At 50.1% G+C, this 18,999-nt stretch overlaps 1 protein-coding gene across 1 annotated transcript in view; it reads right to left on the bottom strand.

The window, feature by feature from the left end:
* Positions 1-3,918, bottom strand: part of JPH3 (junctophilin 3) — a 76,606-nt gene extending 72,688 nt beyond the window's left edge. Inside the window, exon 1 of the mRNA XM_061386959.1 lies at positions 3,109-3,918. Within this exon, the coding sequence (XP_061242943.1) occupies positions 3,109-3,490 (382 nt within the window). The 5' untranslated portion in view covers positions 3,491-3,918. The remainder of the gene's footprint in view (positions 1-3,108) is intronic.
* Positions 3,919-18,999: the final 15,081 nt, after the last annotated feature.

Below are 18,999 nucleotides of genomic sequence, written 5' to 3'. Positions count from 1 at the left end.
AACGATCATTGTAAGTGACATTCATTGCATGTGAACTCTAACAATAAAACGGTGCTAAATAATAATGAATGCTTACTCTATTCCTGGCACTGCCATGTATACCACCTCAATTAAGCCCCACCTACTTCACAGTCGTTGCTATTGGCCCTTTGTATGGCTTCAGAAACAGAAGCTCAGAGACGTTAAGTAACTCACCCCAAGGTCACAGAGAAGAACAAAGGCACAACCGGGATTCAAGCCCAATGGGTGTCGACCCTACAGCATGTGCTCCTGACACCCTTGTGCCCTCAGGCCTCACCATCTCTTCAGGGTCACCCGACAGACAGTGGAAGCCACTCAGCTCAGTTGAGTGAGCAATGCCGGCCTTGTGCCTGGGGGAGGATGAACCTGGAGGAGGAGGAGTTGGCAGAAGTGTCCCCAGTTGAAATGGATTCCATACCAATTCCAGCTAAATGTAGAATACATTTGCCGTTGGTGCATTATTCATGAAAATCGCCGTTTCCCCAAGTCAGCACTGGGAGCTGGGCGGCTGCCCGCCCCACATCCCCATCCCGTGTGCAGAGGAAAGCAGGGTTGGAGGCAGGACCATGAGCTCGTTAAGACTCTGCTGGCCCTCTCCAAGCATGACCCACGCTGCCCACCAGTTGACTTGGGAGCAGGCGTGGAGACCATCACTCAGTTCTGGTGGATTACGAAACATCATGTCAACTCTGCTCGCCCCGCGCACTGCTTGAGGGCAAACATTCGCAACAGCCACCCCCTTCCTAGTGAGGGGTGGGGACTGGGTTCCAGTAGCCCCAGACGTCTGGCCTGATTATTCCAGGCCACAAAGGTCGGTTCGACTTTCTGTGCTGCCTTGTCGCCAACCAAAAGGCAGCAAGTTGGCCTGGCACCCTGCATCCTTGTGCCTGCCTTGGCTGGCACACAGGTGATGGGATGTGAGTGAGGATGGGGGGGTCCCACCCTGGACAGACTAGGGGTTCAAACCCTCGCCTCTGCCACCAAAGGTTGGGGGCTCAGTCCTGTCCCATGGGCTCCAGGGCCTCCCTTGGCTCGGTAGGTGGTGGACATGACTCCCTCCCCTGCAACCTGTGAGATTCAAGCAAGATGATGTGGAGGAAAGCGTTTTAGGGGGTGGACACAGTGGAGCTGGTTGGTAGCCGACGGAGACCCAAGGACGTCCACCCAATGACAGCAGCGCTTCTCACAACAACACAGCCCATCCTACACCCGTGGCCCCCACAGGATCGGATCCTCTCCTCCCAGGGAAACCACCACCCTTCCCTCTAAAATGGAAGCTCCGTGAGGGCACAGATTTCCATCCAGCAGGGTCCCGAGCACCTGCTCATGGTAGGCACTTGGGAGGTGTCTGATGAACAGAGGCTAGAATTCCATGGGCCACTGAAGATCTCTGGGGAAGGGGGGCCGACCACGGTGCTGGACCTCCCTCGCAGACACCCTGCCGAGTCCCACTGGGGACCGGCCCAGCCCCTCTCCTCCCAGGCTCCAGTCTCCAGGCACAGACACAGCTGGCAGAACCTCCGGAGGGAGGGATCTGCAGAGCAGCCAGACCAGAGCCGCGGGTGACGGCTGCCCTGGGCTCCCAAAGTGCCCAGCTGGGAGCGCCAGGCTGCTTGGCCGCCCACTTCAGCCACCCACATCTGCTGCCTGGGCCTTGCCGTGCCTGTACACACACACACACACACACACACACACACACACACACACGCCCACAGCCTAGAACCCAAGGAGGGCTGTCTGTTCGGCCTGCCCCGGGCACCCCAGGGTCAAGGAAACTCTCCAGCCCACTCCAGGAGAACAACAACAGCACAGAAGAGGCCGCCTGGGACGGGGCGCCATGGCTCTGACAGGCAGGAGCGTTATATAATTAACTGCCCCCCACGCCTCCTCCCCTCGCAGGAATAACGAACCCTGCCTCTCAGTTGCATAAGCCAAAATAATAATTACTCTCCAGCCCTCTGACACTCCTGGATGTGGCCGGGGAGCAGGTGTTTAGCACAAGCTTCAGGAGCCTCAGAGAGCGAGCAGGGGACCGCACATATGTTTGTGACTCTTGTGCCCAGCAGAAGCACACAAGTCCCCTCCAGTCCCCACTCCTTTCCCAGGCATCCGAGCCTGAAAAATTAGCCAGCCGCCAAGAGGGAGCCACTCATCAGGATAAGCTCCCAGATGGGGGAGGGGGCCTCTGGGGAGCAGGCTTGCTTGGGGTCTGGCTTCCAGGAACAGAAGTGCCCCACACCTCTCAGATGCCCCGAGGAGTGGACACTGGCGTGTCTGGGACAGCCAGGGCTCCCTGCACAGAAACCATCTTAGAGCCGCGGAGGGCGGGCAGCACGCTGGCTTCCGGCGCCGGCTCAGCCGGGAATGTGGCGGCATCTTGGAATGAAGGCACGGAGCATCCCTGAACTACCGGTGAAAATGATTCAGCCGCTGAAGGCGAGACTCCTGGGCTCACGCTAAACAGATGGGCCTCCCTGCCTCCCTCCCGCCAGCAGCCTGCTCCAACAGCGCTAGCCCCGCGTCCAACCACCTAGAAGTTTATTGCCTTGTTGTGACGGTTTGGGTGCGCGTCCCCCGCCTCTAGCCCTCCCAGCCGCTCTCTCTCCATTGGCTTGGGCTGATCAGGACTAAGAGAGGCCCGGAGGCACCGCAGGAAAAACAAGCAGCAGAGCAGGGGCCTGACTCCCAGAGGCCGACACCCAGGGAGCTGGGCCAGCAAGGGGGGGGCCCTCTCCCAGCCCCCCTGCGCCCTTGCTGGGTCCCAGAGGAGGCCGCGGGCCCAGCCTGGCCTTTCCGGCCTGCTCTTGGACGATGCACTAACACCCGGCTCAGCTCCGAGGCTCCCGGGCCTGGCACTGCTCCCAGAAAGCCCCCAACACCCTTCCACTGGCACAGGGGCGCTGTCCCCCACCAGGCAGTGAGGCAACCTGTAGCCAAGGCCGCTGTGGCCTCCAGGGAGCCCCAGGAAATGCCCCAGGTGCCCACGGTCCTCTGGAGGGAGAAGCTCGACTTCCCCAGAGATAAAACAGAAGAAGCGAGAGAAGAAGGTCCCTCCTCCGCCAGCCCCCGCGCGCCGGGCGCACCTACCTCCATCGGAGTAGGTCTCCGTGCCGTAGCCGTCCTGCAGCCCGTTGCTCCAGGTCCCTTCGTACTTGGCCCCGTTGCCCGTGCACTCCCGCACCCCGTAGCGCCCCTTAAATCCGTGCGTCCACTCGCCCTTGTACACCCACTTCCCCTTGCTCTCCAGGCCGATGCCGTGGCGCTTGCCCTGCGCCCAAGTGCCCTGGTACGTGTTGCCGCTGGGCCAGGTGTAGACGCCCAGTACCTCGAAGCCGTGGCTCCACGAGCCGGTGTATTCGCCTTGGCCCTTGGGGCCGGTGCAGACGCCATGGCCGTGCGCCTTGCCGTCCTCCCAGCCTCCACAGTAGGACCCTCCATCGTCAAAATTAAACCTGCCCCCACTGGACATGCATGTAACTCGGTTTGCAAATCCCGCAAACGGTGAAAAAAAAAAAAAAAGGCGATCAACAAACCGGAGTCTTGGTTGGCTGGCTGGCTGGTTTTGTTTTGCTTTTTTTTTTTTTTAAGGAAGAATGGAGAAAGCAAAAAACACAGCGAACAGATCCCGGGCGGCGGACGGCCGCGGCGTCGGCTTCGGAGGAATTCAAGTCAATTGGGGGCGATTATTCATTTTCGAGCTGCGCCGCGGAGCCTGACCAGCGTCTCGCGCTCCCGCTGGAGACAGGACCGGAGGGGAGGAGGGCGGGGGAGGGGAGGGGAGGGGGAGGGAGGGGGCAGGAGCAAGAGCTGCTGGTGCGAACGGCTCCACCTCAGCGGCAAGTGCCCCTCGGAGGCGAGCCCGCCGGGCTGGCCGCGCAGGCCAGGCGGGGACGGCGGCGCTCAGGCCCGGGGCGCAGTCCCCCACCTGCGGCTGCCGCGCTGCGGGCGCCCGAGGGCGGCGGCGGGGCCCGCGGGCGGCGGCGGCACGGGCGGCGGCGCGGGCGGCTGCACCATATTGGGGGCCGCGGGCCGGGCCGGGCCGGGCCGGGCGGCGGCGGCAGCAGCAATGCGGCGGGTCGGGCGGCGGCGGCGGCGGCGGCGGCGGCGTTGGTGGCGTGCGCTCTGGGCCCGGCTCGCGCGCTCGGGCCGGCGCGGCGCGCGCCCGCACCCCGCGCCCCGCCCGCGCGCGCCCCCGCACCCCGCCGCCCGCGCGTCCCCGCCCGGCCGCCCGGACCCCCGCCCCCGGCGCGCCCGCGGCCTGGAGAGGGGAGCTGGCCCGCCTGGCTGAGGGCGCGTGGCGCGGGCGGGGACTCGGGGCGCCCCACCCGCCCGGCGTCACCTCTTGCTCCGATCGGCCTGGAAATAGGGGTCCAGCCGCGGCGCCCCAGACGCCCCCCCTCCCCCCGTCTTTCCCGGGACTTGGGTTTAAAGGGACAGGAACTGCGTAACGGGAAGGCGCCCAGCACCCAGGGCGCTCTCTGCCCCCTCCCGGGAGCCTCGAGGTGAAGCCGGGGCCGTAGGCCTTGGGCAGGCCAGGGGCGCCCCGCGCGTTTCGGCTAGCCCACCGCGCGCCTCGCCCCTCGCGCCCGACTCCTGTCTGGGACGCCTGGCCCTGACTTGACTGGAGAGGCTCTCTGCGGACCACAGGTGGTTTTCTCTATGACAAATGATCCTTCCTTTTTCCTTACAGGCGATTTGGGTCCACATGTGGGGGAAAGGGGATGCTCGCCTTAGAAAGAAAACTGGTATTTGGCCATTGGCCCCTCCCCATAAATTAAGAGAAAGTCCAGCTACGCACAAACCTTGAAGTAAAGACACCCAAATTCCGTTCCTCCCCTGCGCCCCGGCCAACAGGTAGCCCCCCTCCATCCCGTGAGCCGTTGCGCTTTGGGGGAACAAAGTGGAATCGCCTCTCAGGCGTAATTAGGTCTCTCTCCACACACACTCCCACCCCCCACCCCCAAAAGATGGTGTCTGATTCCTGGATCCGGGTATCCTGGGACCAATTTGAAGTGCATTTCCTGGACCATAAATCCGCAGGCAGGAGCCCGAGTTCCCAGCTCTCCGGAACGTGTTGGGCAAATGGCAGCAGCCAAGTGCTGCGCGGCGAGATTGCACAGGGTCGCGGCTGGTTGCAGTGGGGGATGGGGGTTGGGGGTTACTCAGAGGAGCAGACCTTGCCGCCGAGGTTTAGGCAGGCCAGGAGAGCTGCACTTCCGGGGGCAGCGTGGGGGGACGGGGTTACACCTCCAGCCAGCAGTGTTCCCACCTTTGGCTCTCAAGAGAAAACCAGCCCCTCCTCCTCCTAGAATTCAAGTCCAGTTTATTTTCTCCCCGGGATAACCAAAGCCCCCTCTCTGAAGGGCCATCGGCCTGCAAGGCTGTACCCTCTTCACCACCCCTCATCAGAGAGACAATTAGGGAGTTTTCAGTTTTGTTCTGTGACTTGGAGTTACTGGGATTCCGTGCACCTTCTAGGTGGCGCCTCCCTGTGCCCTCTGGGAGGTTTTCCTACATACCTAGGGGTGGAGTTCTTGGGCCTAGCCTGTCTTAGACTTAATGGAAGTAGCCCAATGGCCCTCCAGAACACCTGGAGCAAGTGCCCTGGGTTTCTGGTTCTCTGCTTCCTGGCTGAAACTCAGTATTATCAGGCTTAGGTCTGCTTTTATTGTATTTTGTCTCTCTAAAGTCAAGTCACTCAGTCGTGTCCGACTCTTTGCGACCCCATGGACTGTAGCCTACAACGCTCCTCTGTCCATGGGATTTTCAAGGCAAGAGTACTGGAGTGGGTTGCCATTTGTCTCTCTAAATGGATATGAAATAGCATCTCAGGGCTGTTCCGTGTAAATGAAAGATTAAATGTTGTGAAGGGCTACAGACTTTCCTCACAATTCAGATTGAAATCCTGCCTCCACCAACTGGCAGCTGTGTGGCTCTGGGCAGTCCCTTAAAGTCTCTGAGCTCATTTTTCTCATCTGTAAAACGGGCACAATAACAGTTTCCATCAGAGCACTGTGAGAATTTATCTGAACTGAGTGCCCAGTGCCTCATAGGTGCTCAAGATATGGGACATGATGTTATTAGAAGGCCAATCCCCAGCGAAGGTCATGGCTTTCTACATGGGACACCCAGCCTTCAGCCTGCTCCCCTTAACACAGCTGACATAAAATTGCCATTTCTCTTGGACACTCTGCACTTTCTTTCTTCCATTTTATTTCCAAGCTGTCTTTTGCTGATTCAGCGGCCCTTCCTCACACAAGCAGTGGATTGCAACTGAGATCTCATTGGGAAATGGTGATTGGTTCCAAATAATTACTGGCCAGCACCTTCTACCTCTAGCTAATGCATACCCTTCCCCCAGGCAATTCCAGCACACACCCCCAGGACCCCTCCCTCCCCTCCAGGTTTGGTCAGATTAGCTCCAGCGGTTTCAGACTCTTTCCTGAAATGCAGATATTAGAGGGATTCATTTTGTGCAATTTGGAAATCATTCTCCCATAAAGTAGGGCTGACAGTATTGATTTCATTTTGGAGGAAACTCTCTAAGTTTATAAACGTAGTACCACCCAGCAATTTCAAAACACAGACCAGGGAGAAAAAACAAAAAGCCAGACCCCCATGTGGAATTTCACGACTCTCTGCACCAGGCTTTAGGGTGAACAGCTCATGGTAGTGACCTCAGGGAACTCCTCAGGTGACCTGGGCTTACCCACTCAGCTTCCGCAAAGGCCAGCTTGGAGGGGACTTCTCTGGTGATCCAGTGGCTAGGACTCCATACTCCCAATGCAGGGGGCCTGGGCTCCATCCCTGGTCAGAGAACTAGATCCCACATGCTGCAGCTAAAGATCTCCCATACTGCAACTAAGACCCAACACAGCCAAATAAATACTAAATTAAAAAAACAAAAACAAAAAAAAACACCAGCTTGGAGCTCTCTCTGTGAAGTGCCTGGCCAAAGGAAAAATAATGACTGAGCAGGATTCCAGCCAAAGCTGTCCAGTTTTCCAGCCTCCAGGACTGACAGCCCCCATTTCCCTGCCCACTCCCTCTTCCTATGACCAAGAAGTTTTCTGATTTTGGCTTCAGAAAGGCTTCTTGGTTTCCCTATCTAAAGAATGGCCCCATTTCACCTCCACAGAAGCCTGTGTGTTTCCTTCAGGGAACTGAGCTTCAGTCTACAGTTTACGGTTCGTCTTCATCAATCACTGCTGATGGTGACTGCAGCCACGAAATTAAGATGTTTGCTCCTTGTAAGAAAAGCTATGACCAATCTAGACAGCATATTAAAAAGCAGAGACATCAGTTTGCCAACAAAGGTCTGTGTAGTCAAAGCTATGGTTTTTCCAGTAGTCATGTATGGATGCAACAGTGGGACCATAAAGAAGGCTGAGCACCAAAGAATTGATGTTTTCAAACTATGGTGCTGGAGAAGACTCTTGAGAGTCCCTTGACAGCAAGGAGATCAAACCAGTCAATCCTGGAGGAAATCAACCCTGAATATTCATTGGAAGGACTGATGCTGAAGCTGAAACTCCAATACATTGGATACCTAATGTGAAGAATCGACTCATTGGAAAAGATCCTGATGCTGGGAAAGATTGAAGGCAGGAGAAGAAGTGGGTGACAAAGGATGAACTGGTTGGATGGCATCATCTACTCAATGGACATCAGTCTGAGCAAACTCTGGGAGATAGTGAAGGACAGGGAAGACTGGTGTGCTGCAGTCCATGGGGTCGCAAAGTGTCGGACATGACTGGGTAACTGAACAGAAACTTCATGAATGTGCCCGTGTTTACCCGACACTGTGAGATGCCTGCATCAGGAGCCCCCTTCATTCCTGCTCTCTTAGAACATAATGCTGATACTTCTCCTGCTGGGAGGTGGACTGGCTGGTGAGTGTAGCAGAGGGGGCGCAATGTGATTTTGAAGGTTACAGTGTAAATGCAGCTTCTGCTTCATGCTCTTGAGATCCTGGAGAGCTTGGACCCCACTCACCATGATGTTAGGAAGCCCAAGCAGCACTGGGAGAGAAACAGAGCCTCCAGCCGTCAGCGCAGCTGGACTCCTGGCCCACAGTCAGTCCCAGGTGACAGCTCTGTAAGCATACCATTTTGAAAGTAGGTCTGCCAGCTCCTGACTAGGCGCTGCAGCAAATACCATGTGGATCAAAGACCCCACCCACAGGGCTTTCTTCACCATGCCTTGTTATAATTCCACATAATAATATTTTATCATATCTACATGATGATCTATATTTCCTTTATCTGACATGGATAAAGAATACGGTGTATATATGTATACATCCAATGAAATATTCAGATCAGATCAGATCAGTCGCTCAGTCGTGTCTGACTCTTTGCGACCTCATGAACTGCAGCATGCCAGGCCTCCCTGTCCATCACCAACTCCCGGAGTTCACCCAGACCCATGTCCATCGAATCAGTGATGCCATCCAGCCATCTCATCCTCTGTCGTCCCCTTCTCCTCCTGCCCCCAATCCCTCCCAGCATCACAGTCTTTTCCAATGAGTCAACTCTTCGCATGAGGTGGCCAAAGTACTGGAGTTTCAGCCTCAGCATCATTCCTTCCAAAGAAATCCCAGGGCTGATCTCCTTCAGAATGGACTGGTTGGATCTCCTTGCAGTCCAAGGGACTCTCAAGAGTCTTCTCCAACACTACAGTTCAAAAGCATCAATTCTTCGGTGCTCAGCCTTCTTCACAGTCCAATTCTCACATCCACACATGACCACAGGAAAAACCATAGCCTTGACTAGACGAACCTTTGTTGGCAAAGTAATGTCTCTGCTTTTGAATATGCTGTCTAGGTTGGTCATAACTTTCCTTCCAAGGAGTAAGCGTCCTTTAATTTCATGGCTGCAGTCACCATCTGCAGTGATTTTGGAGCCCAGAAAAATAAAGTCTGACACTGTTTCCACTGTTTCCCCATCTATTTGCCACGAAATGGTGGGACCGGATGCCATGATCTTCGTTTTCTGAATGTTGAGCTTAAAGCCAACTTTTTCACTCTCCACTTTCACTTTCATCAAGAGGCTTTTGAGTTCCTCTTCACTTTCTGCCATAAGGGTGGTGTCATCTGCATATCTGAGGTTATTGATATTTCTCCCGGCAATCTTGATTCCAGCTTGTGTTTCTTCCAGTCCTGCGTTTCTCATGAGGTACTCTGCATATAAGTTAAATAAACAGGGTGACAATTTACAGCCTTGACGAACTCCTTTTCCTATTTGGAACCAGTCTGTTGTTCCATGTCCAGTTCTAACTGTTGCTTCCTGGCCTGCATACAAATTTCTCAAGAGGCAGATCAGGTGGTCTGGTATTCCCATCTCTTTAAGAATTTTCCACAGTTTATTGTGATCCACACAGTCAAAGGCTTTGGCATAGTCAATAAAGCAGAAATAGATGTTTTTCTGGAACTCTCTTGCTGTTTCCATGATCCAGCGGATGTTGGCAATTTGATTTCTGGTTCCTCTGCCTTTTCTAAAACCAGCTTGAACATCAGGAAGTTCACGGTTCACATATTGCTGAAGCCTGGCTTGGAGAATTTTGAGCATTACTTTACTAGTGTGTGAGATGAGTGCAATTGTGCGGTCGTTTGAGCATTCTTTGGCATTGCCTTAGCCATAAAAATGAATGAGATAATGCCGTTTGTAGCAACCATGGAAGGACCTAGAGATTTTCATTCTTCTTTTTTTCTTTGAGGTATAACTGACATACATCATACTAGTCTCAGGTGTACAACGTAATGATTTGATATTTGTATATATTGCAAAATGGCCACCACAATAAGTCTAATTAAAATTAACATCCATCACCACACAGAGTTATAGATTATTTTGTGTGTGTGTGATGACAACATTTAAGGTTTACACTCTTAGCAGCTTTCAAATATGCAGTCAGTGTTGTTAACTAGAGGCCAGGTGATGGCACCCCACTCCAGTACTCTTGCCTAGAAAATCCATGGACGGAGGAGCCTGGTGGGCTGCAGTCCATGGGGTCGCTAAGAGTCGGATACGACTGAGCAACTTCACTTTCACTTTTCACTTTAATGCATTGGAGAAGGAAATGGCAACCCACTCCAGTGTTCTTGCCTGGAGAATCCCAGGGATGGGGAAGCCTGGTGGGCTGCCGTCTATGGGGTCACACAGAGTTGGACATGACTGAAGAGACAGCAGCAGCAGCATGCTGTGCATGACATCCCCTGGCTTACTTGTTTTATACATGGAAGTCTGTACCTTTTGACCTGCTTCACCCATTCTGCCCACCCACCTCCCCTGCAACCTTCAATCCAATCTGTTCCCTGTATCGGTGAGCTTCTTTCCCCCTTTTTAAAAAAAGATTCCACACATAGTTGCAATGAAATATTTGTCTTTCTCTGCCTGACTTAATTCACTTAGCATAATGCCCTCAAGTTCTATCCATGTTGCTGCAAATGGCAAGATTTCACTCATTTTTATAGCTGAATAATATTTCATCATATCTATATCTACCTATCTCACATGGTTAAAGAACATGTGAGATAGATATATATATATATATATATATACACACACACACATGTAATGAAATATTACTCAGCCATAAAAAATGAGGTATTGCCATTTGCAGCAACATGGATTGACTTAGAAATTATCATACTGAGTGAAGTAAGTCATACAGAGAAACACAAATATCATATGATATCACTTATATGTGGAATCTTTTATAAAAAGATACAAATGAACTTATTTACAATACAGAACTAGACCCACAGACATATAAAACAAACTTATGGTTACCAAAGGGGAAAGGGTAGGGAGGAATAAATTAGGAGGGTGGGATTCATTTATACACATGACTATATGTAAAATAGATAACCAACAAGGACCTACTGTATAGCACAGGGCACTATACTCAATATTTTATAGTAGCCTAAAAGAGAAAATAATCTGAAAATAATATATATATATATTATATATATACTTTTTCAGATTATTTGTATAATATATATACACACATACATATAATACAAATAATACATATATTCTATATATATAATATAACATATATACACATCATCATATCATCACATCATATATATATGTATATGTGTGTTATACATATAACTGAATCACCATTCTCACATTTGAAACTCATACAGCATTGTAAGTCAATTGTTCAATAAAATAAACTAGGATATGTGTCCTGTCAATGGGACAGATAATTTGAAATTGAGAATAAAAGAGCTTTGAAAAATGGCAGGTGTCATTTTACTTCCTTATTTACAAAGATCTAATGGCAACCCACTCCAGTGTTCTTGCCTGGAGAATCCCAGGGATGGGGAGCCTGGTGGGCTTCCGTCTATGGGGTCGCACAGAGTCGGACACGACTGAAGTGACTTAGCAGCAGCAGCAGAACTATCTATGACCCCAGGGAGCATTGTCACTGGGTCATTTCCATTTCTAGATAAAGACAATTATGAAGAAGAGAGAGGTGGAAGAATAAAGAAGGAAGAGAAGGATAAGGAAGAAGTGATTTGGATGGATTAATGAGAAGGAAAAAGAGGCTGTGGTGATGATGGTGATGATGATGCTGATGACAGTGGTGGTGATGGTGGTAATGGTGATGGTGGTGATAGTGATGATTGTGGCAATGGAGATGGTGGTGATGGTGATGATTGTGGTAATGGTGATGGTGGTGATGATGGTGACGCTGAAGGTAGTACTGATAATGATGGTAGTGATGATGATGGTTATGGTGGTGATATGGATGATGGTGGTGATGGTGATGATTATGGTGATGATACTGGTAATGGTGATGGCGGTAATGGTGGTGATGGTGATGATGGTGATGGTGATGATTGTGGTAATGGTGATGATGGTGGTGATGGTGATGATGGTGTTGGAGGTGATGGTGATGGTGATGATTGTGGCAATGGAGATGGTGGTGATGGTGATGATATTGGTAATGGTGATGGTGGTAATGGTGGTGATGGTGATGATGGTGGTTATGATGATGGCGGTGATGATTGTGGCAATGGTGATGGTGGTGATGATGGTGACGCTGAAGGTAGTGCTGATAATGATGGTAGTGATGATGATGGTTATGGTGGTGATACTGATGATGGTGCTGATGGTGGTGATTATGGTGATCAGGATTAATTACTACATTCATGTGTCTGGCTCTGTGTCAAGCACTTGACATTTGCTATCACATTTAATCCTATGACAACTTTATGAGGCTGGTATTATTATTATCCCCATTTTACACATGAGGAAACCTGAGACTTGGACAGGTCAAATCAGTTGCCCAAGATGGAAATGAACCCAATCAGTTCAGTTCAGTTCAGTCGCTCAGTCGTGTCCAACTCTTTGTGACCCCATGAATTGCAGCAGGCCAGGCCTCCCTGTGCATCACCAACTCCCAGAGTTCACCCAGACTCACATCCATCGAGTCAGTGATGCCATCCAGCCATCTCATCCTCTGTCGTCCCCTTCTCCTCCTGCCCTCAATCCCTCCCAGCATCACAGTCTTTTCCAATGAGTCAACTCTTCGCATGAGGTGGCCAAAGTACTGGAGTTTCAGCTTTAGCATCATTCCTTCCAAAGAAATCCCAGGGCTGATCTCCTTCAGAATGGACTGGTTAGATCTCCTTGCAGTCCAAGGGACTCTCAAGAGTCTTCTCCAACACCACAGTTCAAAAGCACCAATTCTTCAGCGCTCAGCCTTCTTCACAGTCCAATTCTCACATCCATACATGACCACAGGAAAAACCATAGCCTTGACTAGACGAACCTTTGTTGGCAAAGTAATGTCTCTGCTTTTGAATATGCTATCTAGGTTGGTCATAACTTTCCTTCCAAGGAGTAAGCGTCTTTTAATTTCATGGCTGCAGTCACCATCTGCAGTGATTTTGGAGCCCAGAAAAATAAAGTCTGACACTGTTTCCACTGTTTCCCCATCTATTTGCCATGAAGTGATGGGACCAGATGCCATGATCTTCGTTTTCTGAATGTTGAGCTTAAAGCCAACTTTTTCACTCTCCACTTTCACTTTCATCAAGAGGCTTTTGAGTTCCTCTTCACTTTCTACCATAAGGGTGGTGTCATCTGCATATCTGAGGTTATTGATATTTCTCCTGGCAATCTTGATTCCAGCTTGTGTTTCTTCCAGTCCAGCGTTTCTCATGATGTACTCTGCATACAAGTTAAATAAGCAGGGTGACAATTTACAGACTTGACGTACTCCTTTTCCTATTTGGAACCAGTCTGTTGTTCCATGTCCAGTTCTAACTGTTGCTTCCTGACCAGCATACAAATTTCTCAAGAGGCAGATCAGGTGGTCTGGTATTCCCATCTCTTTAAGAATTTTCCACAGTTTATTGTGATCCACACAGTCAATAAAGCAGAAATAGATGTTTTTCTGGAACTCTTTTGCTTTTTCCATGATCCAGTGGATGTTGGCAATTTGATCTCTGGTTCCTCTGCCTTTTCTAAATCCAGCTTGAACATCTGGAAGTTCACGGTTCACATATTGCTGAAGCCTGGCTTGAGAATCTTGAGCATTACTTTACTAGCATGTGAGATGAGTGCAATTGTGCGGTAGTTTGAGCATTCTTTGGCATTGCCTTTCTTTGGGATTGGAATGAAAACTGACCTTTTCCAGTCCTGTGGCCACTGCTGAGTTTTCCAAATTTGCTGGCATATTGAGTGCAGCACTTTCACAGCATCATCTTTCAGGATTTGGAATAGCTCAACTGGAATTCCATCACCTCCAGTAGCTTTGTTCGTAGTGATGCTTTCTAAGGCCCACTGGACTTCACATTCCAGGATGTCTGGCTCTAGGTCAGTGATCACACCATCGTGATTATCTGGGTCGTGAAGATCTTTTTTTGTACAGTTCTGTGTATTCTCGCCATCTTTTCTTAATATCTTCTGCTTCTGTTAGGTCCATACCATTTCTGTCCTTTATCGAGCCCATCTTTGCACGAAATGTTCCCTTGGTATCTCTAATTTTCTTGAAGAGATCTCTAGTCTTTCCCATTCTGTTGTTTTCCTCTATTTCTTTGCATTGATCACTGAAGAAGGCTTTCTTATCTCTTCTTCCTATTCTTTGGAACTCTGCATTCAGATGCTTATATCTTCCCTTTGCTCCTCTGCTTTTCACTTCTCTTCTTTTCACAGCTATTTGTAAGGCCTCCCCAGACAGCCATTTTGCTTTTTTGCATTTCTTTTCCACGGGGATGGTCTTGATCCCTGTCTCCTGTACAATGTCACGAAGCTCATTCCATAGTTCATCAGGCACTCTACCTATCAGATCTAGGCCCTTAAATCTATTTCTCACTTCCACTGTATAATCATAAGGGATTTGATTTAGGTCATACCTGAATGGTCTAGTGGTTTTCCCTACTTTCTTCAAGTTAGGTCTGAATTTGGCAATAAGGAGTTCATGGTCTGAGCCACAGTAAGCTCCTGGTCTTGTTTTTGCTGATTGTATAGAGCTTCTCCATCTTTGGCTGCAAAGAATATAATCAATCTGATTTCGGTGTTGACCATCTGGTGATGTCCATGTATAGAGTCTTGTCTTTTGTTGTTGGAAGAGGGTGTTTGTTATGATCAGTGCATTTTCTTGGCAAAACTCTATTAGTCTTTGCCCTGCTTCATTCTGTATTCCAAGGCCAAATTTGCCTGTTACTCTAGGTGTTTCTTGACTTCCTACTTTTGCATTCCAGTCCCCTATAATGAAAAGGACATCTTTTTTGGGTGTTAGTTCTAAAACGTCTTGTAGGTCTTTACAGAACCGTTCAACTTCAGCTTCTTCAGCGTTACTGGTTGGGGCATAGACTTGGGTTACTGTGATATTGAATGGTTTGCCTTGGAAACGAACAGAGATCATTCTGTCCTTTTTGAGATTGCATCCAAGTACTGCATTTCAGACTCTTTTGTTGACCATGATGGCTACTCCATTTCTTCTGAGGGATTCCTGCCCGCAGTAGTAGATATAATGGTCATCTGAGTTAAATTCACCCATTCCAGTCCATTTTAGTTTGCTGATTCCTAGAATGTCGACATTCACTCTTGCCATCTCTTGTTTGACCACTTCCAATTTGCCTTGATTCATGGACCTGACATTCCAGGTTCCTATGCAATATTGCTCTTTATAGCATCAGACCTTGCTTCTATCACCATCAGCAAACAGTAAAAAGCAGGCTTGCAACTACCACACTTTTCTGTCTTGAGTGTGTAAATATCCCCTCACTGGGAAAGTTGTCGTCTATGGTCAAGCTACATGTTTGTACATTTTAATGAATGGTTATATAGCATTGTCCACGAACAACCACCCAGGCAAGGAATTGAACATTATCAGCATCTCAAACCCCCTAGTGTGTTCCCCTTAATCATAACTTCTCTCCCAAACAGAACCATTAATCCGAGTTTCTCATTATCTTTTTTTCTTTATAGTTTTACCACCTGTGTATGTGTATTCCTAAGTCCTGTAGTTGAGTTTAGTTTTGGAACTTTATGTGACCGAACTTATAATACATGCACTCTCTTTTACCCAACATAGCTCTATGGCTCATTCATTTGCTTAACAGTATAATATCCCACTGTATAAATACATCAGATGTTACTTGCTCCATTCTACCATAACTAGCCATTCGGGTCAGTTGTTTCCAGTTTGGGGCTATTAACACAGCTACTTTTGCTTTCTAGTTTATGCGTTCTGTAACGTGTGCACACACTTCTGTACCGGGAACACTTCCTCATTCACAAGACTCACCATCAGCCTCCCTCCCCAGGAACCAGGCTCGGCAGGTGCATCTCCTCTGAGTTTTGTTGACACCTGTGCTCATCTGGTTGTAGCACATGTCGCTCTGCCCTGTAGTTATTTGTAAAGTCATATGTCTTAATTCATGGTCTCATCCACTTACAGGCAGGGGAACACTGCAAGGTGGGACCCTATCTGATTCCTCTCCTCCCCTCTCTGTGCCTGGCATGGTGTCTGGCACACACCAGGAGTGTGATCGTTGCAGTCGAGTCAATGATGAATGAACAAGCCGATGAATGAATGGACAGTGGGTGTTCCCTAAACATTTGCTAAACCAGAGCTTGTCACGTAAGTGAACGCTGGAGCCCGGAGGTGCTGTCAGCTGGGGCTGCTTTCGATCCGTGTTTGACCTTGTCTGACACTCTGATGTCACAGTGGTGGCAGTGGGGACACAGACTATGTATGGGCAGAGGAGTGGGAGGATTATGGAGGCTTCTCGCACACTCCCTGCTCAGCAGGCAGGGTGTCGGGGTGGGGGGCAGAAAGGCGTCCAGGAAAACGCTTCCCCACCCCCGTCCAGATCGCTTGTCTCTGTTCCCGCCTCCTTCTCTGCCTCCCAGGGCTAATAAGGGTGATTAGACCTCATTAGACTGAGGCAGCTAGTGGTTTCCTCCTGCCATTCCCTTATCTACTCTGTATCCGATTCGTCCATCCCTGTGATGATTAGCGAGATGGCAGCGGGGTTGGGTGTGTGTGTGTGTGTGCTGCAGGGTTGGCCTGAAGAGGCTTGTAAATCTGCTGGTTCATCAAAGGGGAGGATGAAAGTCCTGGAGTCTGGGCAAGGGCCATGGGCAGGGGCTGAGCTGCCGTAGGTGGTGGGTTTACCAGGATCAAAGACAGTGTAGAAGGGCTCAGAAGCTGGGGAGGTGAAGTCGCGGTCGTGGATGGGAGCCTCAAGCAGTGTGGACCAGGTATGCGGGCCAGGCCAGGTGAGTTCACACCTGTCCTGTCAGGAAGTGTCTCATCAGAGCCCACTGGAGGTGGGATCACACCCAGCCTCCCTAACCCGGTTTACAAGGCCTCCCTGACCGGTGCCTGCCTCTCCATCCGCCTCCTCCCCTCCCAGCCCCTATGTCCCCTTGGCCTGGGCTGCTGGCTCTGCCCTCATCTGTTCTGCTCCCCCTCCTGCCGCATCCTGTCAGGTCTCTGCTCTGTAACTCCTTCTCCCAGGAAGTCTGCCTGGCCCCCCGACCACTTCCAAGGCCAGGGTGGGTGGCCCCGCCTGTGCTGCCACAGACCCTGGGGCTTCTGTGCACCCGCAGCGTGTGGTCCACACTTGCTTCTCCCCAGGGTTCTCTGCCAGGTGGCTGATGGCAGGGACCGGGGCTTGCTGGGCTGACATTCTATCCTGACTCAGTGTTGGTCCAGAGCAGTGCTCAACGAGTCCCTCAGGGGATGATGGCATGAAGATGGTGGGCCAGTGTTTGCCCAGGACCATAGAGTAACTTAGAGGTACTGTGGTCTGAGGACCGCCTCCTCCCCTCTTCCAGTCCTTCCCTACCCCCACCTTGCTTTCCCATGGATGTAGCCTCCCCCAACCCCTCTGTGCCAATTGGAGCCGGCAGTGCACGCAGGGCTGCTCAGAATCCAGTACTCTGCTCACACAAACGCACTCAAGAGTCTTCCCAAGTCTTAGCCCACGTGCTGGGCCCCTTCACCTAAGGGCTGAGGACCTGATTTAGTCCCCCAAATCAGGTGGTACCTGAAGGCCGGTGTTGTCTGAACTTACTGACTTACTCAAGTACAGAAGCGAACGAACCCCTTTTTGCACACAGCTCTCTCAGCTGGGTTCTCCAGGTTTTGCAAAAGGGTGTTTTTAAAACATCTTTATTGAGGGGCTTTCCTGGAGGTCCAGTGGTTAAGAATCCACCTTTCCATGCATGTGGAAAGGTGATGTGGTGATGTGGGGATGTGGGTCCAATTCCTGTTCAGAGAACTAAGACCCCACGTCTTGTTAGTGTCCAACTAAGCCTGGACACGGCAAGTACTGGGCTCCCACCACACAGCTAGAGAGAAACCTGCACACCGCAACAAAGATCTCTGGTGCTGTAGATAAGACCTGACACAGCCAAAAATAGGTTAAAAGAAAAAGACTACATAGTACATAATTCATATAAGATATGAAGTCCTCAGAAAAGGCAGATTCATTGAGACAAAACTGAAGAGTGGTTATCTAGGGCCAGGAAGGTTGGTGAGAAGGGGAAAGTGACTGCTGACAGGGACAGGAGCTCATTCTGATGCAATGAGAAGGTTCTAAAGTTGATTGTGGCGATGACTCTGTGAATATACTAAAAAAAGAAATTAATAAAAAATTTTCAAAAACTTTATTGAGATATAATTCACATACCATATAATACATACACTTAAAGTGTAGAATTCAGGGTTCTTAGTATAAAGTTGTCAACCAGCATTACAATGTAATCTTGCCTTTTCATCACTCCCAAAGAAGCGTGGTACATATTAGCAGTCACTCCTTACCGTCCCCTCCCCCAACCCCCAGCAAGCTCTAATCTGCTTTCTGTCTGCACGGATTTGCCTGTTCTGGACGCCCCATATAGAAGGACTCATACAATGCAGGCTCTTTGTGACTGGCTCCTTTCACTGGGCATAATGTCCTGAAGGTTCATTCATGTTTTAGCATCAGTACCTCGGGCCTGTTTGTGGCTGAGTAACATTCCGTCATGGGGATGGACCTCATTTGGCTCACCCATTCATCAGCTGATGGACATTTGGGTTGCTTCTATTTTTGCCCGCTGTGAACAATGCTGCCATGAGCATTTGTTTCCAAACGTTTGTGTGCATGTATGTTTTCAATTCTCTTGGGTATAAACCTAGCAGAGGAATTGCTGGGTCACGTGGTGACTCTCTTTCACTTTTGGAGGAGCTGCCAGACCGTTTTCCAGCCCAGCTGCACTGTTTTCCTTGTGACTTGTGACGCTGAGAATCTTTCCATGTGCTTACTGGCCATTTGTATGTCTTCTTGGGAGAACTGTGTATTCAAGTCCTCTGCCCTTTTCTAAATCTGTACTTTTCTTATTAAGCTGTAGGAGTGCTTTGCACATTTTGGATACAAATCCTTTAACAGATAAACTGTTTGCAAATATTTCCTTCCATTCTCTAGGTTGTCTTTTTACTTTCTTCATGGTTTTATCATTT

Source organism: Bos javanicus, chromosome 18, assembly GCF_032452875.1.
Source record: "Bos javanicus breed banteng chromosome 18, ARS-OSU_banteng_1.0, whole genome shotgun sequence".
NCBI lineage: Eukaryota > Metazoa > Chordata > Mammalia > Artiodactyla > Bovidae > Bos > Bos javanicus.
This window is presented reverse-complemented; position numbering and strand designations above follow the sequence as displayed.